Source organism: Triturus cristatus, chromosome 12, assembly GCF_964204655.1.
Source record: "Triturus cristatus chromosome 12, aTriCri1.1, whole genome shotgun sequence".
Lineage (NCBI taxonomy): Eukaryota > Metazoa > Chordata > Amphibia > Caudata > Salamandridae > Triturus > Triturus cristatus.
Genome location: NC_140595.1, coordinates 45,228,708 through 45,254,648, shown reverse-complemented (window position 1 = coordinate 45,254,648; position 25,941 = coordinate 45,228,708). Strand labels below are relative to the sequence as shown.

General features: G+C 46.3%; 1 protein-coding gene across 2 annotated transcripts in view; it reads left to right on the top strand.

Moving 5' to 3' along the window:
• The window catches only part of KDM4B (lysine demethylase 4B), a 350,269-nt gene that overhangs the window by 301,695 nt on the left and 22,633 nt on the right, over positions 1 to 25,941 (top strand). For both annotated transcript variants that reach the window (XM_085637671.1, XM_085637670.1), the window contains exons 19-23: positions 4,610 to 4,718; positions 6,835 to 7,020; positions 18,287 to 18,451; positions 20,310 to 20,429; positions 20,938 to 21,030. In XM_085637671.1, coding sequence (XP_085493797.1) covers positions 4,610 to 4,718; positions 6,835 to 7,020; positions 18,287 to 18,451; positions 20,310 to 20,429; positions 20,938 to 21,030 — 673 coding nt within the window. The remainder of the gene's footprint in view (positions 1 to 4,609; positions 4,719 to 6,834; positions 7,021 to 18,286; positions 18,452 to 20,309; positions 20,430 to 20,937; positions 21,031 to 25,941) is intronic.

The window sequence follows — 25,941 nt, the reverse complement described above, 5'->3', positions numbered from 1 at the left end:
AAGTGCCCGCTAATCTTGCCCACAGCAAAGTTGCTGGGCCAAACACAATAAAAAATGTTTTTAGAAAGACCTAATTGCACCCGAAAGGTCTAAATATGCTTTATCTTACTTAAGCCCAATGGCCTAAATATATTGACTTGGTGGAAAGGTGGCAGGGAGCCATAATGACATCCACCACTTCTGCTAGGTCAGGCCCTTTCAGATGGTTCCATTCAATGTCCACACATTAATCTGTACATCATTAAGGTTTGGATTGAGGACTTTGCCCTGCTACTGGGACGAAAGGACCATCTCAAAAGTGAGGCCCAATGCTTAGGGTTATAAGTTCCCGTCTCTCCGAGGACACCAGAATGACTTGTGCTTGGTAGCAGCTGAGTTTTTTTCATTACAGAGCCAAAGTTGTACCAAAGTCACAATGTGTCTCCTATTGACCCTGAATATGGAATCTCCAGTGCGCTGTGAACACCTTATTGGACTAAGATTCCTTTAGCTACCTCCAGCTGTAAATGCCACTCATGGTGTTTGTCCTGGTGTTGAGGGAACATACTAAGCAAGTCACTTAGCAAAATTCTGTTGGGCCCCAGCCTCAAAGCTTTTGACCCCACACCGCCCTGCTTGTTGCAGTATCACATAGCAGATGTGTTTTCCATAAATGGCATGCAGTTACAGTATGCTAATGTGGTGACACTCCTCTGGTAAGACCAGAGGCCCCGGATCGCTACTCAATCCACATGACCTCCCCAGCTGAGGGTCAATGCGTCCCATCTCTACTGTGGCCTCCAGAAGGCAAAGACCGAAAAGCCTGCAGCATAGTAGGTTGGGGTCTGACACTGCTTCAGGTGGATCTCTTCAGAGTGAGATCCACAATGTTGGCTCATTGAAGGTGCAAGCTCCAATGAAAGGCCCACATGTGCCACTGGGTCAAAGACAAAAACAGGATGCAGAAATCTAACAGCCCAATAGCCTCAGAACCATCAAGGCTGGAAAAGCAGTTCTGGATTGAAACATTGGATTACAGCCTAAATGGTGCAGCCTCACTCTGTAGGCAGAACGACCTTCAGTGAGCAGTGCCTAGGATCGCCTCTGCGAAGGGTATCCTCTGTGAAAGAAAAAGGTGGTAATTGGACTCACTGAAAGAGGCACATTCTGAACAGAAGGGACACTGTCCTCTGTGGGTGGTCTTAGGCTAGGTGAGGAAAGCCCGCCATCAACAGCCAGTCAGAGGTATGGGAACACATGTATCCCAAACGTGTGAAGATAATCAGCAACCACTGACATTACCAATGTAAAGAACCATGGGGGTGATGCAAGGCCAGAGGGTTGAATGGTGAATTTAATGTGGGTTGAATCTACAACTACAAAATGCAGGGATTCCCTCTGGGACTACAGGATCTGTTTATGAAAAAAGCATGCAGGTCCAAGTACCTCATCAAAACCTCATGGTCTAAGGCCAGCAGAATTCGCACCTCTGTCATCATTTTAAAATTCTCTTTTCGAAGGAATGAGTTTCAAACCCTGAGGTCCAGGATGAGCTGCAGGCATTTGTCCTTTTTGAGGACCAGGAAGTAATGGGAATAACAACCAAGCCCTCGCCCCACTTTCTTCACTAACTCAATTGGCATGAAACATCAACACATTCCTGGAGAGGATTAGAGCGTTGTCCAACAAAACCATCATCTGAACTGGGGGGTGAATATGAAGGAACATTCAGAAAAGGTATAGGATCATCAATATGGACAGTTTGTGTGAGCCATTGTTTTAAAGTGATTGAATACCAGTGACTGGAAATTCTTAATCCAATCCACCCCACCCCCATAGGTGCACATGCTCGCCGATGGAGGAACTAAAGTGGTTTTATTGCGTTGTTAGGCGAAGAGGTGGGTGAAAGATGCGCTCAAGGTCTGATAATTCTGCACAAATAACCTTATGGGTACAGATGGCTGACTTTCACAGAAAGCCAGACCTCTGGAATATCTCCTGTACTTACAATACTACTACTAGAACTGGCAAACTAGGGAGACTAACCCTGAAAACCTGCAGTAAAACCACTATTTGTAACCTCTCCAAGGACAGCTGGCGTTCTCACAAAGAGCCAATCCCAATCAAAGGGTATATTCATCAAAGTGTGAACATCTCCAGAAAATTAAGTGGAGTGCACCCAGACTTGACTGCAAACAAAGAGACTGGTTCCTGTACAGTGGGCAAGAAAATAGTTAATTGAATCAAGGCAAGAAGGTAAAATCTGTTTGGCTGTATCCTGTCCATCTTTAACGAAAAAACGTCCTCGGTAATGCCAGAAGAACCTTCTATGTCATTAGCAAGCCAGAAGACAAGGAGTGTTTAAAGATTGCCACTCCAAGCTGCCTCAAGAGGCTACTTTATTAACCAGCACATCATAATGTTTCAACTCACTATCCAGAGAAGTAGGGAGAAACAGAGTATGGGTTAACAGAGATACCTGTACCACAAGGTTCTCAGGAGTAGGGTACAGTACCAGACGTTTAGGGTCACAGTTCCCAGTCTACCGCTTATAACAATCGGATGGCTAACTGCAGGGACCAAGAAAGCCTTAGACCAGGCTGTCAATATAGAGTCAACCAAAACATTGCTGCAAGGCAAATGGGGCTCAGAAGTACAGGGCCCAGGCTGAAGGATCTCATTAAACATATTAGGTATTGCTTCCTCAGGCCGAAGGGATAGTTCAAACAGTACCACAGCTCTCCTAAGAACTACTTCAAAGGAAAAGCTCTCCTTAATCGAGTCGAATCTGGAGATGTATCAAGGCCGCGGGCATTCTGTAAATCTTAATAATCACATCAGAATGAAGTGGAGGGAGTAAATTGTTCACTTCCTCAATCATAATGCAGAACTTCGGGCGGCATTAAAATTGCGTCAGAGCTGAAAATGTCTTCCGTCCTCTTGAATTATGGATACCACTGAGAAGGGGGGAGCAGTAGGAAAGATCATCTTGGACACATGGTTGAGATTTAGGGATCGTATACGTGTCATGGGAGGAAATCTTACCAATAAAGCATCCAAATCAAAGACTGGTGCTGCTGGACCAGTAGACATGTCACTTGTGGTGTAGATGGCCTAACAATAGGTGAGGTCGTCTGCACAGTGGCAGAAGCACTGAGCAGCATCCGCCAGTAGCAGCGGAGGGCCTGCTGGCAGAGGTGCAATTAGAGATTGAGATGCTTCCATGGGGCTGGTACAGTTTCCAGAGAAACCGCAGAAATAAACAGGAGCATAGTTCTGAATTTGAAGGAAGCTGCGAAAAAAGTATGCCAGCAGTTAGGGGTGGTGTTTAGATTTTAGCTAAGAGTAGTTATGTCTAGAGGCCACTATCACAGTTTACTGGCGCCCCGGAGCTATTGTAACATTTTCCAGATGAGGAGGATTTAAAAGATGAGTTATATGCAGATAGAAATATCCATCAGTATATTCATATTTATTACAAGCATGACTGGCTCTGCAAGGCTGGTAGTGCTAGGGAACAGTCACCAACAGGTTATTAGTGTCCCGCTTTCAAGAGCTAAAACATAATATGGCTTATTCATAAACAGCCTTTCCTATGGTGAGACTGGGGAACTCACACATAGGAATAAAAGAGAACTAAAAATGTCAGAATGGAGTGTAATTCTGGCTAAAACGCCTAGAATGGTTGAAGGTGACACAAAACAAGGGGCACCTTGGCAGCACAGTACTCACCAGTCTGGATCACCTCTGAAAGGCAGGCATGCTTGTAGTATAGTTTATCGCAGATCAGCATTACTATTGGCTGGCTGGCAGGACCGAGGAATACTGATCAAACACCTGGACCTGTAAAAGGCCAGTCGACATGGGCATGGGTCAGACTCGTGCTCTGCTTCTGTAATGCTGGCAGTGCTGGGTCAGACTCCGCCATGTCACTGAAGAATAGTAGAGCTGGGCAGCCATTTCACAATCACTTCTAAAAGGCTTGCATGGCCGTGATTAGTGATGTTAGTCTTGCATGAGAAATAGCAACCGAGTTGAGGCGGTGTTAGCATTATCCCATGCACCCATCTGACTTACTCCACCCCAGAACGACTTTATTACACTGTGAAATTTAAGCAAACACGAAAACAGATATGTTAGTAGAGCACAATTTACTAAAGGAACCTTTTGGCGCTAATGACCGATAATTGATATTTACTTCCCAACTCAATGGTACTCCTTTTATTAACCTCAGGCTGAGTGGAACAACTGTACTATGAAACTATGCATGGAGTTAAATACAAATACTTGGAGTGGATTCATCAGCCCACTGAGCCGCCACACCCAGATTAATGGGATATTTTGACAAGTCAAGACCTGTACCTAACATCCGTATTTTAGTCGTTGGAAAACAAGGTTAAATGTAGAAGCGATAGGTCTAGTAACTGTTACTCAATCTGTAGGTCAAGTGGCTGTTTCATTTTTCAGATGTTGACGGTTGTAAGCAAGGTCTGAGGCATGTGGAGACAGCTTAAGCAGGAGACAGTTTGCCTGGAGTTGCAACCTCAGCAATGAAATGAATTAAACACCCATTACTAAGCCATCAAACTTCTGGTCTCCACATTTTCTGATTTGGTGCATTTATCTGTAGGTGGGTCCATGTGATATGTGCTATTGCTGTACCGGAAGTCAAGTTCGTCAATGTGATAGAGCGACATCCCGTGGATGTTAGTGCTGTCCCACAGGAAAGGTGCAAATTGGTAAGAATACAACTCGTCTGATTATTGGCTGCTAGTTCTTTTATTCCTTGGATGAAGCGTAACATGAGTGGATGTTTGTCAGGTTCCCATGGATGTGAAAATATAGTGATGCCATTTGTGAGCAGAGCTTCACTTAAAGACATTTTCAAAAGGGTGGGGGCATTTATGCCTTTCTTAGTTGTGTAGGAGTTGGCTCTTAAGTGTCTAGTTAAAAAACAGGTAAAATAAGTAAAACTCTATAATCAAAGCATAAACCTTTTGTACACTTGCATAACAGAGTAAATCAGTTTCGTTGAAAAAACAAACAAGATACAGAGAACTGGGGATCTGCGCTTGTTGCTTTTATCACTTATTCAGGTAAGAAGAACAAGAACTTCTACAAGGAGAAGGTACCTTGTGTAATAATAGAGGACTCGAACTAGCCTTTAAAATTAAGGCGTTAGACAAAACTTTATTTCTGAACATGTCTAAAAATCTTCCCGCCCACCCAAGGCCACTTTGGTGATCTGATGTGGGTATATTAAGATAGCAGCTGTCTATGCCAGTATGTTTTATCTGGTATGCATCTCTTGACATTTGCCATATGGCCCTGCCCCTTTATAATACTGCTTTGGTTATGGAAACATTACCTGCCATCTTTTGGCTGTGAAATGAAGATCAACATGTTCCACACACCTTTTTGTAAGCTGTAAAGTTGAATTTCTTCAGGCGATCATTATGAATCACAGCCAAGATGTTCACATATGATCCTAACCAACTATAGCTGGTTTCTAGTACATAGTGAGCATAGTTCCCCATCGTGGAGCTCAACACTGTGGGGGCTATAAAAGAACAAAGGTGATATGAAGTAAAACATTTCATGAAACAAAATACTTTGATTTGTTAACTATTGTAATTTGATAGTTTAATTCTTTGTACATCCACGCCGGTTTCTTTCAAAGTTGGTTTTGATAGCTTTCCAGAGTTTACCTATTTAAGTACTATGTAGTGCATTTCAGGAGACAAGACAACTTTGGAAGGAAAAGCAGCATTTTGAAAGAAAATGAACAGTGAAAAAATGCTCATTAGTGAATTAAACAAAAAAAACTTTTAAATTACATTTATGCTCCAAAGTATGGACCTTTCTTAAAGCATGTTAATGTAAAAAAAAATAAAACCTTGCCAGCTGTACTTTTGAGGATTGGTGTACGGAGTGGTTATTCAGAAATCTTAGTAATATCTTGCAAGCATATCTTCCAAGATATTAATTACTGCGAGGTGGTAAAAGTGACTTGTTATTCTTTAAGAATCTGTGTTTCTTAACGTATCATTTAGAATCAAACTGTTAGGTCACACACAAAGCGGATTGTATCTTTAACAAACTTCAAATAAAACTGCCGGTTTGTTTGGAATCTGGGGAGAACTGAGAAGCATCAATATCCTAAATATGTCTCAAGTGTGGTTTTAGATTGTTCTTAAGCCTCACAAAGTCTTCGATGCTTTTAACTGGTTTGTGCAGTGCATGTCTGGCCCACAACTTCCTTTGGAAAGAGACACTGATCTGATCATTTATAGATACACACCCAAACATAAATACTTAACAAACATGTACAGCAGTGGTTCTTAACCTGTGGGTCCGCGACTGCTTAAAAAATTTAATAATATTAACAGATTTATTAAGTGTATATAGGTAAAGAAGCAACATGTCAAACTGGAAAATTCAAAGCGTCTTGTAAATGTGAAAGAATTTGTAACTGGAGGCTAAAAACTGAGTTAGTAGCCTTGGAACGATTCATGGGACCAGAGCAAGTGAATTTAGAAAAGCCCCAACCATACCATTAAAATGTAATTTAGATTATTTTTATATTTGTCGATTAAATAAAATAAATATTATTTGTGTGTTTGATGAATGCTTGCTTCTGTATTTTTTGTGTATTGTTTTGCAGTTCAAATCATCAAAAATGCTTAGACCTAGGGTTCCCAACTTCCAGGAATGACTCAACTGGAGTTCCCAGATTCCAATAATGATTAGTGGGGGACCCTGTTTCCAGTAACGATTAAGTGGGGGTCCACAGAAGCCAAAAGGTTAAGAACCACTAATGTATAGCATTCACCGGTGTTATTTTGTTCTCCTCAGCGATGTGTATACTGCCAGAAGCACATGAAACGGGGCTCGGGCGCTTGCATCCAGTGTTCTGTTCCATTGTGCTCTACCTCTTTCCACGTCACCTGCGCCCATACTGCTGGGGTCTCTATGGAGCCTGATGATTGGCCATATGTTGTGTCCATTACCTGTTTCAAGCATAAAGCAGTCAATCAGAAGGTGAGTAGATATCAGTGGGGCACTTGTCAAATCGGCATTCGCCTCTGCAGCATGAGGTGTTTTCCTTGTATTTCATGTTTGTTATGGGTATTTGCAATTATTCTCAGTCCTTCAGTTTTGATCTTGGGTCTTGCCATTGCTGCTGCTCTGTCTCCATCTCCATAAAATATGTAGCTTACACAGGATGCTTTCTTTCCTTTGAGTCTTAGAGATTCAAGTCCAACTAGCATGTAGAATAACACAATTATATTTTTTTCCCGGTCATTGCGAGGGCCCCAATAATATTTTATATTTTAACTACAATAAACGTGCTTCCCATTCACAGATCTGTCCTGACCTTTACTTCCACCGGTAGGCTTGGATACATGCAGCTTTCCAACATGTTTTGGGACACTTGTTCTTCTTTGAGCACACTTTGAGTTAGAACAGGTTGTGGAGTTCTTAGGGGAATAGCAATCACGTTATAATAACATTGCAAAGGCAAATAAAGACGGAAGAGGTTTACCTTAGCTACAACTATGGATGAGCATCCTCTAAAGCCCATTGCAAGTTATTTGTGGAAGTTAACTTGAAATGTAGATGTATTAATGGGATTTAGAATGAAAGTAGAACGTTAAAAAGATGTTTTTACAACAACACTTCATAAATTATAGAAAAAAATACAATTGATACTTTGGAGCTACACAGGTATAGTCTACAAAACATTTAGAAGTTAGGGGGCTTTTCGACTTTTAAAACTAACATGTAACAACCATAGTTTTAACAACTCATTTAATATACTAGACATTGTAAACAATTAAGGTACTTAGTGTCTGCAAAATTCTTTCTGATGTACATGTAATCTTCAAGTATATTCCTCATATGATCCTTTCATTGTATCTGACCCCGAACAGAGGTTTTTTTCGTTGCTGTTGTGAGTCAACTGTGTGCAACTTTAGTCAGGATACAGAAGGTACCCATTGTAAGCTACAAAGTGGTTGGTTATAATAAATGCACCACAATTGCCACCACTTTTTCAATTCCTTACTGAGGTTAGCATGGAAATGAAGATTCAGCTAAGAAAACAATACAGTGAGAAACTATAAAATAATCAAGCACCTCAAAAGAGGGGAAGTAGTAGGATGAGGTGAAAGCTAAAAGCAATGTTACCTATTTATCAGCAAGAACATTTCCAAAAGGAAAGGATATGTTTCTTGAAAGTATACTACTACTCACAGATTCCGCTGTGAACCACTCCTGAAGCAACTTTGCACAAGGAGGCAGGGCTGGGTATTATTTTGAGTTTTCATCCCTTAATCTCTAATGGATCTCCCTGCCAAACTGAGATTGTACTCATGTTAATGCATTAACTGCCTGTAAAAGCTTGAGAGGTAAGTAGTGGCTTCACAAATTACACACACTAGTACTCCAAAAGCTGAAGTTTCAGCATTTACCCCTGCAGAGTGAGCTCAGATTCCCTTTTGTAGGATTCTTAATAGAGAGCGCATAACATTCTTAAAGAGAGACTCTTCCGGAAAGTGTTTGCTTTTGTACTGCCTAACTAACCCTGTTACGCCCATTAACGTGGAATAAAGGTTTAAGGAGCAAGCGCGCCCAGTTCGGCAAAAACATTGGTGACCCTGTTAGTGAGCTGTAGCTCTTCATTTGTGTTTCCGAGGTGTCAGAGTATTGCGGAGTGCTGTGGGCCCAGATACTCAAATACCAGTTGAACAGCATTTCTTTGGGTCCTAATCTAAATAAAGGGATCTTACCTGATCCATTTACCTGATGATGTAACACACACAGGACACCAATTGTTACCTCAAAACATGTGTTTGTCCTAATGAAGACCCAACCACAATTTATAACAAAATGGGTCGAAACTTTGACCGCTACTCAATCAAATGCTCAATTGAATGAGGTTAAAAATGGGCATACCAGAGTGTTCGAGGCATATGAGCTGCAGATTACACACTTTTGCATAGATCGCCATCTGGTGTTGGGCCCGGATGTTTGTAGTTTGTTTTTCCTCTTGGAAAGTCTTTGGAAGTCACGAGGTCGGTGACTCCTCCCTTGGATCGTATTGCGCATGGGCTTCGGCTCCATCCTCAGATTGTTTTTTTCCGCCATCGGACTCGGATGTAATACTTCGCGCTCCGGTTCCGAACATTTCCAGTTCGACGATCGAAGCGGCGCTCATCGCGGTATTGTACAGATCCAGATCTCCTCAATCACCTTCTCTTCGACACATCTTCGATTCCAGTCGTCGACGGCGGCCTTCGGGCCTACCCAAGCTCCAGACCCGGCTGATGGAAAGAACTCCTTTCAAGAAGTGCCCTCGATGTGGGTCCAAATTCCCCCACACCGATCTTCATGAGGTGTGCAACCTCTGCCTCTCCCCTGAACACGAGGCTCGAGACTGTCCCGCCTGCAAGTCTTTCAGATCGAAAAAGACTATTAGAGATCGAAGGGCCAGACGAAACATGGCGCACTCCTCGACCTCCGTTCCAGTCGACATCTTCGAGGACGACGACGAAGATCCGGGACAGCAGCACACCGAAGAGGACCTCGTCAGTGCTTCCGAAGCCGACGACTCAGATTTGGAGGACATCACCCCGGCGCAGAGGGTCGTGAGTACTATACCCCCTCCCGTGCCGACAACCAAAAAGGCTTCGGTCACGCCTTCGCCTCCGGGCCTAGGCAAGACCAGAGACACTGCTTCAAACACCCCACCTTCGGGCCCGGTGAAGAAGCCAAATAAGCCTTCCGGCGGCTCGGGCTCGAGCCAGCCCTCCAGCGGTGCCGAGAAACACACTTCGGCACCGAAAAAGAGACTGGCCTCTACCTCAACACCGAGCTCCGCACCAAAGTCCTCGGTGTCGAAACCCAGCCTTTCGGTACCGACCAAACCCCATAAGGCCCTCGGCACCGACACTTCTACGCCGAAGCCCACCTCGGCACCGACCAAGAAATCGGAGGTTCCCAAGCCCAGTGCTAAGCACAGCACGGACAAGCCTAAAAAGTCATCGGCCCCGAAACCTTCGGCGCCGACGGAACAAACATTGTCACAGGAACTGTTTACACCGGATCCCTTGCAAAAGACTCTTGCCAAGGATCCAAAAACTGGACATTTGGCACTCTCTTCTAAAAAGAGACATTTGGACAAACCGGCTCCGCCTCCACCTCCAAAGAGGAAGGACTCTGCTACCTTCCCTTTCAGAATGCCTTCCCCACCTCCTCCACCCTCTCCACCTCCGCCCTCTCCGCCTTCTCCACCCCCACCTCATCGCTCCCCGACCCCGTCTCCAGACGATGATGATCAGGGGGACCCATATTACGATACAGGGGGATGTGCCCCAAGACCCCACCCCTACAGGATCCCCAGACCCATGGGACAACTACAATAATCCAGACATTCCAGACGTCCCACAAGATGACCTTTACCCTTCCAGGCCATCTCCACCGTAGGACTCATTAGGTTTCCACCACCTACTTCAGAGGGCGGCACATTATCACGGGGTAGAGCAACACACTGACCCAGTAGAGGAGGATTTCCTCCTCGACACCTTTGATACCGCACATAGGTCTACCTCCATACTAACTATGCTCAAGGGGGTGATAAAACATGCGCCAGAGGTTTTTAAGAACCCAGTCAGGGCTAGGGTCATTAACCCACGCATAGAGAAAAAGTACAAAGTTGACCCCACAGATCCTGCCTATATCAAAGGGCCAGCGCCACTGGATTCCCTAGTGGTTTCCACTACATGGAAGAGGTCAAACTCCCAGGCGTCAGGCGAAGCACCACCACCCGACAAAGAGTCAAAGCTACTGGGCGCGTCAGGAAAGCGCACTGCGTCACAGGCAGCCAATATATGGTGTATCGCCAACACTCAAGCGCTATTGGCCAGATACGATAGAGCGCATTATGATGAATTAGAAACCATCATGCACCATCTCCCAGAAAGATACAAAAATAGGGCCAATGAATTAATTCAAGAGGGTAAGACTATAACTAACACCTCTATACACTGTGCCTTAGACGCAGCAGACACAGCCTCCAGGGCCATTAACACTAGCGTCCTCCTCCATCACCATGCTTGGCTGAGAGTATCAGGCTTCAAACCTGAGGTACAGGCCTCCATCGTAAATCATCCCTTTGACCAAGAACACCTATTCGGCCCAAAGGTAGTTGAGGCCCTCGAGAAAATGAAGAAGGACACGGATACGGCGAAATCTATGGGAGCCCTGCAGTCACACCCTCCTAGGCGCTCCTTTCGCCGCTCTTCCTTTGGGGTACCACTAGAGATTACTCCTCGGATAGCGCGTCCACTTCCTACAAATTCCCTGCTCAGTCCACCTTCACAAGGGGTTATCAAAGAGGCGGCTATAGGGGCAATAAACAATAAAGGCAGAGGCAAAACAAATACCGCCCACTCTGCCACACCGCCTACCCAATGACTTCCCCCCCCGCTCCCTCCAGACCATCCCACTCCGGTCGGGGGCAGGCTACAAAATTTCCTTCAGGTCTGGGAGACCATCACCTCAGACAAATGGTTGACCCAAATTATTCGCTCAGGGTACTGCCTAGAATTGACATCTACCCCCCCCCAAACATTCCACCCAGGCAACGACCAATGTCACAAGAACATTCCACATTACTAAAACAGGAGGTAATCTCCCGCCTACAAAAACAGGCAATAGAACAGGTTCCCGCCAATCAGCAAAATTTAGGGGTCTACTCCCTATATTTTCTGATACCAGAAAGAGACCAGACTCTACGACCTATTCTAGATCTCCGACCTCTAAACACATACATACATTCGGACCATTTTCACATGGTAACACTTCAGCAGGTACTTCCGCTCCTCTCCCAGAACGACTTTCTCAGCACACTGGACTTAAAAGACGCATACTTTCACATTCCGGTACACCATGCTCACAGAAAGTACCTCAGATTTGTAGTGGACGAGCAACACTACCAGTTCAAGGTGCTCCCATTCGGGGTCACAACAGCACCAAGGGTGTATTCGCCAAGTGCCTAGCGGTAGTGGCGGCACACCTCAGAAGACAGCACATTCACGTCTTCCCATATTGGGACGACTGGCTGATAAAAGCCACGTCCTACAACCAATGTGTACACCACACCGCCACTACAATCCAACTACTTCACCAGCTAGGCTTCACGGTGAACCACCAAAAGTCCCAGCTAACACCATCCCACATGAAGCAATACCTTGGTGCCACCATAGACACCTCAAAAGCCATAGCCTAATCATTCCTGCCAGGATTGTAAGCATTCAGGCTTTGCGTTAAAGATTCATACCTCAACACTCTCTTCCAGCAAGAGTGTTTATGCAACTGATAGGGATGATGGCCTCTTGCATTTTCATAGTGCCTCACGCCAGAGTCCAGATGCGTCCACTCCAAGAATGGAACCAGGCCCAGGGGCAACTGACAGATCTGTTGTTGGTAGACGGTCGCACCCATCGCTCTCTGAAGTGGTGGAACACCACAAATCTTTCCAGAGGTCGACCGTTCCTGGACCGGGTTCCACAAATAATACTAACTACAGACGCATCGCTCTCCGGCTGGGAAGCTCATCTATTACACCTCACAGTGCAGGGCACATGGACGCCGCAACAAAAGTTACTCCATATCAACCATCTGGAGTTACTGGTAATCTTTCTAGCCCTAAAATCCTTTCAAACACAGATTTTAGGCAAAGCAGTCCTCATTCGCACAGACAACATGACGGCCATGTACTACATTCAAAAACAAGGCGGCACACACTCTCCACAGCTCTCCCAACTAGCACAGAGCATATGGAGATGGGCAATTCCACACAAAATCTTTCTCTTAGCCCAACATGTCCCAGGAGTCCAAAACACCATGGCAGATCTACTCAGCAGACAGACGCAGCAGATCCACGAGTGGGAACTTCTCCCGCAGGTTCTTCACCCGTTCTTTCAAATGTGGGGGCATCCGCAGATCGACCTCTTCGCCACCCAAGAAAACAAAAAATGCCCAAGCTTCGCCGCCAGATACCCACACCCATTGTCCAAAAGCAATGCGATATGGATGAACTGGTCAGACAAATTTGCGTACGCTTTTCCACCTCTCCCACTAATTCCATTAGTGGTGCGAAAGCTACAACAGCATTCCCTCACACTCATCCTAGTAGCTCCAACATGGGACAGACAACCGTGGTACACCACGCTGCTGGAACTCTCGGTAGTACCACACCAAAAGCTACACCTCTCACCATGCCTCCTAACCCAGAACCATGGAGAGATCAGGCACCCGGACCCAGCTCAGCTCAACCTTGCGATCTGGCTCCTGAGAACCTAGAATTCGGATACCTAAACCTTCCCCCTGACTGTATGAACGTCATCAGAGAAGCTAGATGCCCTACCACTAGAGCCTGCTACGCTGCCAAGTGGAAAAGATTTATTGTTTATTGCCATAACAACACAATCAATCCTCTAGACGTGTCTATACAACACATCATGTGCTACTTACTCCATCTACAAAAGGTGTAACCTAGCATATACCTCCATTCGGCTACACCTCGCAGCGATTGCAGCTTACCTACAAAACAGGCAGCACCTATCACTTTCTTTTCAGAGTACCTGCCATTAAAGCCTTCATGGAAGGCCTAAAACGAATAATTCCCCCCAGAGTACCAACCTCACCTGTGTGAAACTTAAATATCGTTCTCACAAGGCTAATGGGGCCGCCCTTCGAACCTTTGCATAAATGCGAACTGCAATTTCTCACATGGAAAACAGCTTTTCTTGTAGCCATCACTTCCCTTAGAAGGGTCAGTGAGATACAAGCACTTACCATACATGAACCTTTTCTTCAAATGCACCAGAACAAGGTTGTTCTCTGTACCAACCCAAAATTCCTACCTAAAGTCATTTCCCCTTTTCATCTAAACCAATCTGTAGAATTACCAGTGTTTTTCTCGCAACCTCAAACTGTTGCAGAAAGGGCTCTACACACGCTAGACGTCAAACGAACCTTACTTTACTATATCCAAAGAACACAACCTTTCAGAAAGACCAAACAACTGTTTGTCTCTTTCTCTCCACCACACAAGGGCAACCCCATCTCAAAATCAGGGATAGCTAGGTGGATTGTAAAATGCATACAGATTTGCTACCACAAAGCAAAACGAACGCTATCCGTTCCCCCTAAAGCCCATTCTACACGAAAGATAGGGGCTTCCATGGCATTTCTAGGGAACATCCCATTAGATGATATCTGCAAAGCAGCTACATGGTCAACACCGCACACTTTCACCAAACACTATTGTGTAGATGTGCAAACTAAGCAACAAGCTAGTGTGGGCAAGGCTGTACTTAAAACACTATTTCAAACCACTGCAACAGATACCGGTGGTCGCCGCTAAGGTTGGGAACTGCTATATAGTCTATGCAAAAGTGTGTAATCTGCAGCTCATATGCCTCGAACGGAATATGCTACTTACCAGTATGCATCTGTTCTTGGCATGTAGAGCTGCAGATCTACACACGCCCACCCGCCTCCCCGGCTACCTGTATCTGTTCCAGTTTATCTTTTTTAGATACACACATGGGTTTCTTCACTGTTATCACTACGCTCCATCTTTCCCTGCTGGCGAAAAACAATCTGAGGATGGAGCCGAAGCCCATGCACAATACGATCCAAAGGAGGAGTCACCGACCTCGTGACTTCCAAAGACTTTCCAAGAGGAAAAACAAACTGCAAACATCCGGGCCCAACACCAGATGGCGATCTATGCAAAAGTGTGTAAATCTGCAGCTCTACATGCCAAGAACAAATGCATACTGGTAAGTAGCATATTCCTTTCTACTTGATAACTGGAGGGCCCTTTTCTTTTTCCCATTTTTTGGGCACAAAGAGGACCATATTGAGCCTCTGTTCCAGTAATAATTCACTGTACAGAATTATTCACAACAGAATTCTCATGATATATTCTTGATCACTGCAGTTGAATGATGAAGTCTGTTTCTGGAGCTGAACCAGATGCCAAGGCTCCCTGGGAGGCAAAACCATTACCGACAACATAATATGCTAAAGGTTTTAAGACAGATCTGCAGTTCGAAACACCGGCCTCACCTTGAGGCCTACAGGTCTTGGGTGAGTGGTCCTCTAAGGCCTAGGCTGGAGGGTCCCCCTAAGGCCTAGTCTTAGGCTCGCCGAACGGTTATTGATTAAAGGGCAGTATCCAGAATTGATATTGTCGTTTACTACATGTGTCCAAGGGTCACCAACACCTCTGCACTTCAACTATATAACCAAACCCAGTTACACTTTTAAAAGGAGAACCTGCCAAAATGCTGCTATTTTAATACAGATAGCAGTGCCCCAGATTGACACTTTCCATTCACCCGTCCAGCCATGCTCTCTTACAGGACCCACAGACATACACACATCCAACACATGGATAGACAGAAGACCCCAATTGTAGGAAAATGGATAGTCCTTTACACATGAGATCAGGATGGCAGTAACTGCACCAGAGATGGAGCCAAAAAAGGCTTGCATCTCTGTTAGAGCTGTCAGCCCTTTGGCAGTTCCCTCCTCATTTTATTATTTTTTGTCCCTTACTCCCTTCTCATTTTTCTGTCTACCAAACTTTTTGGGTGCTGATGTAGAGGTTCTGGGCGCTTCACCCTCACTACCTGAGGGGGAGGCGCAAGGTGCTCCACTGAGGAAACTAGATGAGGGAGGTTAGAGTTACAAAATGGTGGTTCCAACGGTCACCTCTGCGCTTGGGCCATGACTGCCAAGGGAGGTTCCGGAACCTTCTGGGCCCCTCTGGCTAGTCAGGTCCCAGGTGATAAATAGAGGTGACAGCTGGGCGGCCATTTTAGGATAGGTGAGGACTGCGGAAGGTTCAGGAGTAAGGCGCCTGTGTGAGGAGGTGGTTGTACTTAAAGGGGAACGGACCGGCCTAAGGGTCTGCACAGAGTCCTCAACCTAGTAACATCACCCCTAACCTTGTGACCGGTCCCTGAATGCAGGCAGTGAACTGGAGGAGCAGCGTAATACTGGTATATTCATTAAGGGCAAGAGCCCGTGAAGGGGGTCTAGGATTGTTGCCTAGGACCAACTCATCCCGCGTACCTTCTTGGCAGGAGTGGAAGAATCAGACTGGCCTTGGCGGTAACCCCCTTATCCTTAACTGTTGAGGAGTGGAACGCAGCCCGTAGCAAGAGGACTGGGCCATACTGTCCAACTGTCCCGGAGCCTTCCTGGTAGCGTAAAGTGCAGCGCCAGAAAGCCCCCCCCCCCCCCGCCATAATATACCCCCGACAAGTCCCTACCTGAAACGGACCTCATCGCCACCCCGTGATCGTCAGGTGGCCGGTGGTCCTTTGAGTGGACTTGCGGCACCCCGTAGGCTGGAGGAGAAGAGGGGCTGGGCTGAAACCCTGAGGAGAGTCACTTCAGGAAGCAGGCAGGCAAGGGGGGCGGGTCCGTCCTGGAGGCCGCCGTCCTCCGATCACGTGAAGAGGGGCCGCAGCGCCGCCCTTCGCTGACGAGAGTGAGGAAGACTGCGCACTGCACCGGTTTTAGTGGCGGAATACGGGAAACCTCCAGGTCCCTAACTTGAGTTCACCGCGGCTGGCTGTCAGGAAGCCGTAGCGGAGGGAGGCTCAGATCCGGAAGGGGAAGGAGTGGGGAGCAGTGGAAGTTCCCGGATTCTTGCCATCCAAGGGAAAGAACACCTCGCCAAAGAAAAGACCTGTCCCTCACAGTGTGAAGTGAGATCAGTCCAGTTCCGGCGGAATTCCTGAGCGGAGGACAACGGGACTGTACCGTAAGCTGGGCCCTGTAGAGAGGGGAGGGGGAGAGAGAGTTCTGTGAGGCCCACAGCGGAGTTCAGGATATGTCCTAATTATACCTGTTATTTTTAATCCCTGGGAAGCCGAGATCCCTAATAGACCAGCACAGATCTCGATGGGATTAAAGCCTATGTAATGCTGTGTTGAAATGAAATGTATGAGATACTGATGAACCTCTAGTTGCCAGGGTTGTAACAATAGCTACAATAGAATGCATTAGTAAATGATGTTTAATTAAGTGGCGGTTAGACATCCTAGAGAGTCCAGGTGCTGTGCATAGGCCATACAAAGAGTGGTAGTGAGATGCCAAGTTGTTAATAATATTTCATGTTGAAAGTTGTTAAGTCATACCTGGAAATGCCATTCGTAAATGAAACCGTGTGTTAAGAGTCTAAAAAAAAGAAAGAAACATTGGAAGACAAGTTTATCTTGTACAGTAAGGTCCGGGTTTTGCCTTAGAATATAGAGAAACGTTCAAATGCAAATGAAATGGAATGGTTCGGAATGTAATGTCAAATTGAAAACCGGGTTTTAATAAGAAAGAAATGATATAAAGCTTTACAGTAAACCTTACACGTAATCGGTGTAGTGTCCTTTTTGAGTGGTGCTGCGCAAGATTGCGAGCTGAGTAGGATGCAGGCATGAGAAGCCAAGCGGAGATGTGAGCCTGTTGACCTGAGCCAAGCTACCCCTAGGACGTAGGTCCAACAATCTCAGAACTACAAATCTGTACCAACACCACCAATCCGCTCACATAATTGGCATAAGAGAGTGGTAGCCATCCTAATTAAGATTGGGGAAGACGCTCAGGTTAGAATCTGACAAAAAGCACAGTAAAAATGTAACGCTACAGCGGACTTGCAGATCGTAATGCTCTCTGCAGCGAAAACAAACAACTACACAGAAAAAACAGGAGCTTGGTACAGCTTTTGAAAGCCATGCAGAGGACTTCATCATAACAGTCCCACCAGGGGATATAAAAGATGAAAAACTTGGTCCTTTGGAAGGGCTGTATACTTTTTTAATTAGACACCAAGAGGTGGATATGATTCTCACTGAGTTCATGAGCAAATAAGAAACTGCCTTTTCTGTGGTGATGGGATGTTTCCCTCAAAGAATAACTGCCTCTCAGGCGAAGACTCCGTCCTTTGCGCACTGCTGGGATAATTTCTGCCCTCCCTCCGGATGACTTGGGGATTCTTGATTGGGGAACAATCTGAAAGTAAAGGCCTCAAGGCTTCATGTGGGTCCAGAGACCAACACTTATCAGAGAGAGGTTGAGCGGTACTAAATTGACAGCTATGAAGGTAGTAGCATTTACCAAAAACATACGTGAAAATATGTGGAGATCAGAAAAAAGTGAGCTTAATTGGAAGTACCTAATGAAGAGTCCACTCATCTGACAGGGTTACTCTTTTTTGTCTCCACAGCTGCAGTTTGGTAAAGAAGTCTCTCTGGGTCAGACAGTAATCACCAAGAACCGCAATGGCCTTTACTACAAGTGTGAGGTGATTGGTATGGCCACACAATCCTACTACGAGGTGAACTTTGATGACGGCTCATACAGTGACAACGTATACCCAGAAAGCATAACGGTACGAAGTAGTTGAATGGCTAAGGATGATACATAAAGCTCTTATCCTAAACTATTCCAGCAGAAGAGACTTAAGTTTGTCTGTAACTTGTGTTACTTAACCTTGCCTGCTCTGCACATACTATTGCAAATGATTGATGGTGAACAAGTCGACTGATCACCGTTTTGTAGCTCTAGATCGTGTTCTCATACATTAAGCTGCTGGCGTAAAAAAACATTTCAGAGGCAGTAACATATACAACCACTCATTTTGAGATTATGCCTACTTCTATGTCGCAATAGCACCCAGACAGCTCTGAATGCAAGTGTTAATGACTGTTACGGGGGAGGTGGGTTGACAAACTTGACCAGCCCATCAATTTTGTTTCTCAATAAATGTTGTTTTATCAGTCATTCAAAATCACACCTACACTCTTCCCTGTGAATTTCCAGTTATTAAGCTGAACATCCCAATGCCATTTACAGCAGTCATGGACAATAATCTTAGCAATTTTCTATGATTCTTAAAACCTCAAGCCTTTTGTTACGTCTTGCGTATGTTATAACTCGAGCTGTGTTTGTGAAAGACCTGCTGTGGGCTTCCAAAAACTTGCAGCCCGCCATTTGTTTCCCATTGGTTGACTTTGTCACTCACTCTTGCTTTGTATTGTAGGCTTGCCCTCTTCTTCTGTTTGTCCCTCCCCTGAACTATACTCTCCTTACCATCTTATTGTTTGGTTGAGTTCTAACCCTGCTAATTTTTGGTAAACTAATTTGCGCTTTTTGATTACACACTCCATGAGAGGGCTTGCGTTTTACAGTTCTCTCCCTCTTTCGCTTCTCCCACACTCTGTGTTGCTCTCTCATGTGCTTCGTCCCTTGCCAGTAGTGTTTCTCTCACCCTCCTGTGCAGCTGTTCCCAACCACCCAGCTTTATCTTTTATTCCCTACACCACCCACTCCTCTGTTGCCCCCCAGCGGGATCAGGTAGTAAATTGACCCTTGTGCAACTCAAATTTCATTGTTTTTTATTCATCACTCAATCATGAGTAATAAAAATAAAAGGGCATGGCGATGCATGCATGTACCTATGAAATGACGTAGCTGCATCATCACGCCTTCTGATGCAGTAGAGCATTGTCGAAGATGCTTTTTCCTGTTGCTGTTCAGCATTACCAATAGGCAATGGTGAGACCCAGGAGTTTACTGCCTTTGCCAATGCTCATTTTCATAATGAGAAGCAAAAAAATAAGCCTAATATAGTTCAGACGTGTACAACTATTGGGAACAACTCCAAGCGCATTCGGAGTCCCAAAACCTTGGATTTGATAATGGAACTGAAAGGTAATAAAAAACATTTATGTACGGGGTGTTGTTACGTCCAGTTGGGTATTGCATGAAACAACATAATTGAATGTAAAGTGTGTTGACGCCCCAGCCCCTAGTTCCCCCTCTCCTTTTTGCCACATCCCGGGCCCTCCTTCTACAGTGCTCAGCATGGTTTTTCAGAAAGAAAGTCTCTACAGAGAGAATATCAACTGCAGTGACCGTGATACGCGGGCAATGCATCTCAGCAAACAGACCCAAGGTTTCCAAGGTTATAAAACAGCAAAGGTAGCAGTGGGATATATAATGTAACCCAATGAGAATTTCCTGTTTCATAGCTCAGAGATTGCACTTCCTTAAGTATGCTGGTGCAATCCTGGTCAACGTGGTACAGATATATGTGAGCAGTTGCTAGTATGAATTCTGTTCGATGCGTCTTGATTATGTGCAGAATGATGCTATCTAGTGTAATTTTTAGCAGTGAGGGAGTTGTGCCATATACCTTTCTGACCATGTCTAGTATACTGATTACCTTGAGGTTTCTGTGCACTTAGAGCAGAGACTGTGTGCATCGCGGACCCCCCTTGGAGGGGGAGCTGATCGAGCTCCGATGGACGGATGGAAATCTTTATAAAGCCAAATTCATCGCTGCCCGCAACTCCCGCATCTACCAGGTAATGACAACCAGAATCAGCTCTTCCTTGTACACTCTAGAGATGGCTGCTCCCCACAGCTGCCACTCTGAAATTAGTCAGGATTTTAATAATGTAGTAATGAGATTTGGACTATAATCTTGCTTTTCATCCCCCTACTGGTGGATAAACAAAATCAGGTTGACATTCTTGTGACAATAGTAGGAAATTTACTGCTACGAAAAAAAAAGTTTAACACTTATTTGTAAGGCTTGGGGACTTAACAAAGATGCTTCTGGCTTAAAGAGTCAGCCTCAGTACCTCAAGTTCATCAAATGTAACCTCATATTTAACTATAGTTGAGTGCTGCTGGCCGGTACATGATTGGATTTGTGGGTATTTTCCTTCACAAACACTCCACCTCCTTATGAGAACTTGTACAACCAATGTGTGGTAGTTATCTAACAAACATCCTTTTGTGTCCTATCAGAAGGCAGAGGTACGTACAATGCTTCATTCTCATGGCTGAGCCAGTGTCTTCTTCATGCAGGTAGAGTTTGAGGATGGCTCCCAAGTCATGGTGAAGCGCAATGAAATCTTCACTCTGAAGGAGCAGCTTCCGAAGAGGGTGAAGTCACGTTTGGTATGTATGAATGTGGTAAGCTGCTGCTTTTCGGTCAGTCTTTCCTAAAATTCCCTGGCTCAATGTCGCAGCAATTGTCATTAAAACGAGATCCACATATCTATTAATTTGATTACGGAACTTGCATTAATTATTCCCATTAGAAAGGGATGAGGGCTCATATTACAAAGACAACTACCAAAGGAAAAGAGTTGAACACATCTTAGTAGATCCCAAGGTGTTGGTGGCACCACTTTCAACAGTTCATGCAGCATTGATTCCTCAGTTTAGAATAAACCTCTTTGTAATAATCACACCGAAGAAAACTGATGGAAAACTCTTTTCATGTAAATAACTTTTTATTCTGAAGCAGGGATTTCTCCCAAATTAATTTTTTTTTAAATCTCTCCTTGTGGTCGAGCCTCAGAAGTCCACAGTATCTGCTTGCACTTTATCGTCAAATTAAGTATATGTGGAGTTAAAACAGTAAATGTATATTTCCATGTATATATTTTACAATATAGTGAAGGTCGATACTATGCAATAAATACTTGTGAAAGTCAATATTTTTGTCCTCAATATCGTGACAAAAAATGTGAAGAAACTCCCATGACTTACAGCTTTTCAGAAGAAAAAAACACTTTAAGGTAGATCTGCACCCCCAGAATGGAACATGGTTGCAGTTGGTCCTACAGTCTCTATTGAAGTTTTAATTAACCCGTTCCGTGCTCGCGAGGGCCAGAGGGCGACGCGAGCACTACCTTCCAGGTGCTGCGCACGACCGTTGGCCGACGCAGCCCCGCCCACCCTTTAGAAAGCGGGTTAATGACTGAAAACTAATGACCGCAGTTTAACCCCACAGGCCGGCCTAATCAGAAAAGAGGGTTTGGTGGCAACTGGTCCTTCAATCCATTTTGAGAATGGATTCTAAAAACAAATGACTGCAGTTTAACCCGAAAGGCTGATGGGAGGATTGTTAATGTAATTATCATAGCCATCAAACGGATAAATCTAATTAGAAAGCAGAGGTAGAAATAAGTGGCCTGCAGCTGTTCGAAAATAAACATCACCTTAAAAGGCATCATTCCCCGCCCAAGGTATTTTCAAGTCAAATGGTGGGGTGGGCGGTAATGTCAGGAAAAGACAAGGAGTTTCTTGTAAAGATCCTACAGCTTTTCCAAAGCTTCTGCTCAGTGATACTGGAGGAAGAATCCAGCTCCCTCCCCTGGAGCTTGCAGTCATGAAGTCTACTGTGAATTAATCAATTACAAAAATATCACCCTCCCAAAAAAGGCATTGGCAGACCAACACCCCCCCCCCCACCCTCCTCTCCCCCCAAACACACAAGAAAAATCACATACACACACTGGCTGGGCACAAACTCTGATGAAGATCAAGAAGGAAGATGACTAGAATGGATTTCAGAAGGAATCTGTAGCCCACATACATAATTCTCTAAACAAACACTGTAGGAAGCTGGCTCTTTGTATATTATACCAAAGTGAGGTATAGTGTGCACAGAGTCCAGTGGATCCCCAGAGGCACAGCAGATGCTATAGTAGATAATACTTTACTCTCTTTTGTGGTAGCGTGGTTGAGCAGTCAGGCATCTGGCCCTTCTCCAAAAGAAAGTTTCGGCGCTCTTGGCCAAGGGAGCCATCGAGCGCGTTCCTGCCCCAGAAGTAGGTTGTGGTTGCTACTCCCGCTACTTTCTGGTGCCCAGGAAGGACCAAGACCTGCGTCCTATCTTGGATCTCAGGAACATCAACCGCTACCTCCTGAAGGCAAAGTTCAAAATGTTGATTCTCGCTCAGGTCTTGTCTGCCCTTGACCCTGGAGACTGGATAGTTGCGCTGGACTTGCAGGACGCCTATTTCCACATCCCCGCCCACAGGCGTACCTACGGTTTATGGTAGGCCACAAGCACTTTCAGTTCACTGTGCTCCCCTTTGGCCTTACCAGCGCCCCTCGGGTGTTCACAAAAGTGCTGGCAGTGGTTGCAGCTCATCTGCGCAGATTAGGGGTTCCAGTCTTCCCCTATCTGGACGACTGGCTGTTGAAGGCGGGCTCTCCCCAGGCAGTCGTCTCCCACCATCAGACTACGGTCGACCTCCTGCATTCTTTGGGGTTCTCCATCAACGTGCGGAAGTCACACCTGACCCCCTCTCAGAAGCTCCTTTTCATCGGAGAGGTTCTGGACACAACGGAGTTTTGGGTCTATCCTCCCGAACAGTCTGTGATACTCAGGCTATGTTTCTGATCTTTTCCGCCTCTATCCCGGGTTACGGTCAGGATGGCCCTCAGGCTACTAGGCCTGCTGGCGGCCTGCATCCTGCAGATGGCATATGCGGACTCTGCAGTGGGACCTGAAGTTCCAGTGGGCACAACATCAGGGAAACCTGTCCGATTGCATCCAGATCTCGAAGGGCACTGCACATCAATTGCAATGGTGGCTAACAAGCCAGGATTGGGTTGATGGCAGATCCCTCTCCCTTCCTCAACCAGAGTTCACAGTGGTGACCGATTTTTTTAATTTTTTTTAAACAGACTTTATTAGGTCACAGAACAAAATGCAGTCAATCCCCGTCCCCAATACTCCGCCCTCCAGCCAAATCAGGACGTAGTGCAGTGACCGCCCCACTACACTGACCACAACTGGACAACATTCACCCCAACAGTATCTGTGCTACAAGGTAGTGCATCCACAGGAGTAATCCACAGTGAGTGTGCGATAAAGCCAAAATACCCCCCGCCCCATCCCCCAGCAACCCCCCCAACGAACCCCCCCACTCTACCCACCCACCCACCCATATTGCCAGTATCTATCAGAATTACATGCACATCAAAGCCTCACCCACCACTCGTCGGATCCGCCTCCCAGCAATCCCAACAGGGAGTGCCTCAAGAGCATAGAGGGAAGCCTGTTACAGGGCGCTCAAGGAACCGGGGTCCCATCATCCCCCACCGGATCTCCCCCATCCCCCACAGCCGAGCGTTTGAACAAGTCCAGGAGTGCTAACCATGCCCGGGCCCATTCGTGCGATCTTTCATTTTCACTACGTCGAGCCAGACATAATCTATAAGTCCCCTCACTTCCCGCCCATTTCTCCATTTCCCTAGTCCACCGTAAGAAATTAGGTCCCTGCCGCGCCTTCCAATGGGAAGTAATCTCCCGCTTGGCCAGGACCAGCCCCAGGTCAATAAACCTACTGGTGACCTTAGTCTTTGCAGTATGCGGAAATCCATGTAGCAAACAGACCCCCGGGCCCACCTCCAAATCCCTCTCTCTCACCGTCAGGAGTAACGTCGCCACTTCCTCCCAAAACCCTGTCACCTGCGGACAGTCCCAGAACATGTGAAGAAAAGTCGCCCCACCATGACCACATCGGGGGCAAGCATCTGGCCCCCCAAAGTACTCAGCTATCTTGCGAGGGGTAAGGTATGCCCTATGAAAAACATAAAACTGAATAAGCTGGAAGCGTGCATTTCGTGTACACTTCCAAGGGCGCTTCATGATTTCCTCCCAGTTTTTGTCCGCAATAGGCGCTCCCAGGTCTGCTTCCCACTTGACGCGCAGGGCAGCCAGGGGTTGCCGCATATCTCCAGTAATCCGCCTATAGAGACAAGTCACCGCCTTAAAGATACCTGTCGCCATCACTACATACTGACAGGCAAGAGAGGTGTCCGGCTATACCATCCCCTTCCGCCAGTGCTTCCTGACGGCCGCAGTCAAGGCTGCATGTAATAGGAAGTCCCCCCGCGGGAGATCATGCCGCTCCCTAAAGTCGTCAAAAGGGAGCAGATTACCATCCTCATATAAGTCTCCCAATGTCATAACTCCCGCCTCCTCCCAGGCCAATAACCGGCTCCAGTCTCCCCCGTGGGGTAGCGCCTCACACATTCGCAGAGGGATCTCGGGCGCGTAAGGAATGATCACACGCGCCCTCCTAGCCAACCGTGACCAGCACTGTCGAACCACCCTCAAGTCCGGAGGCAGTGAGGCGTCTCTCACCGGCACCCGGAGCAGCACACAAGATAATTGGGACCAGCTCGGATCCGCCCCTCTTTGTTCTTCCGGACGCCTGATGTGACCCGCCACCCACTTTGTGAACCACTGGAGCTGCGCAGCATGGTAATAGGACTCCAGGTCCGGCAACGCAAGGCCTCCCTCACTCCTGGGTCGCTGTAGAGTAAGCAGCGCTACCCTCCGCCTCCCCGCACCCCAGATGAACCCCGTGATCAAAGTGGTCAGTTGGGCAAAGAGCTTTCCCGGAATCCAGACTGGAAGAGTCCCAAAGTAATAAAGAAGTCTGGGCAAAATGACCATTTTCACTAAGGCGACCCTGCCGGCCACCGACAATGGGAGAGTACCCCAGAACTCAAAGCAGGTTTTCGCCCCTCTTACTGCTCGCCCCACGTTGCCCTATAACAAATCAGCGGGATCGTGATAAATCCTGGTCCCCAAGTAAGGCAAACACCGGGATTCCCACGGGACATGCCCCTGGCGAATCAACCCATCTGGGCCCGAGGGAAACAGACAAGACTTGGTCCAATTCACCCGGAGCCCCGCCACCCTCCCCAGAGTTTCACAGTGGTGACCGTTGCGTCACTTTTGGGATGGGGCGGCCACATGAGGGAGGCGGAGATCAGAGGCCTCTGGTCTCCAGCGGAGTCCGGACTCCACATCAACCTTCTGGAGCTAAAACAATTAGTCATGGACCCTATGTCAGGAGGCCCTCCGCCTTTGGACATGGCTGGAATATCAGGGCATATCCCTGGTGGTTCAACACCTGGCAGGTTCCCTGAACGCCAGGGCGGACCAACTCAGCCGCAGGTGTATAATGGCTCATGAATGGCGTCTTCACTCAGAGGTGGTGCAAGGTCTTTCAGCAGTGGACAGAGCCTTGGTTAGATCTATTCGCCACCGAAGAG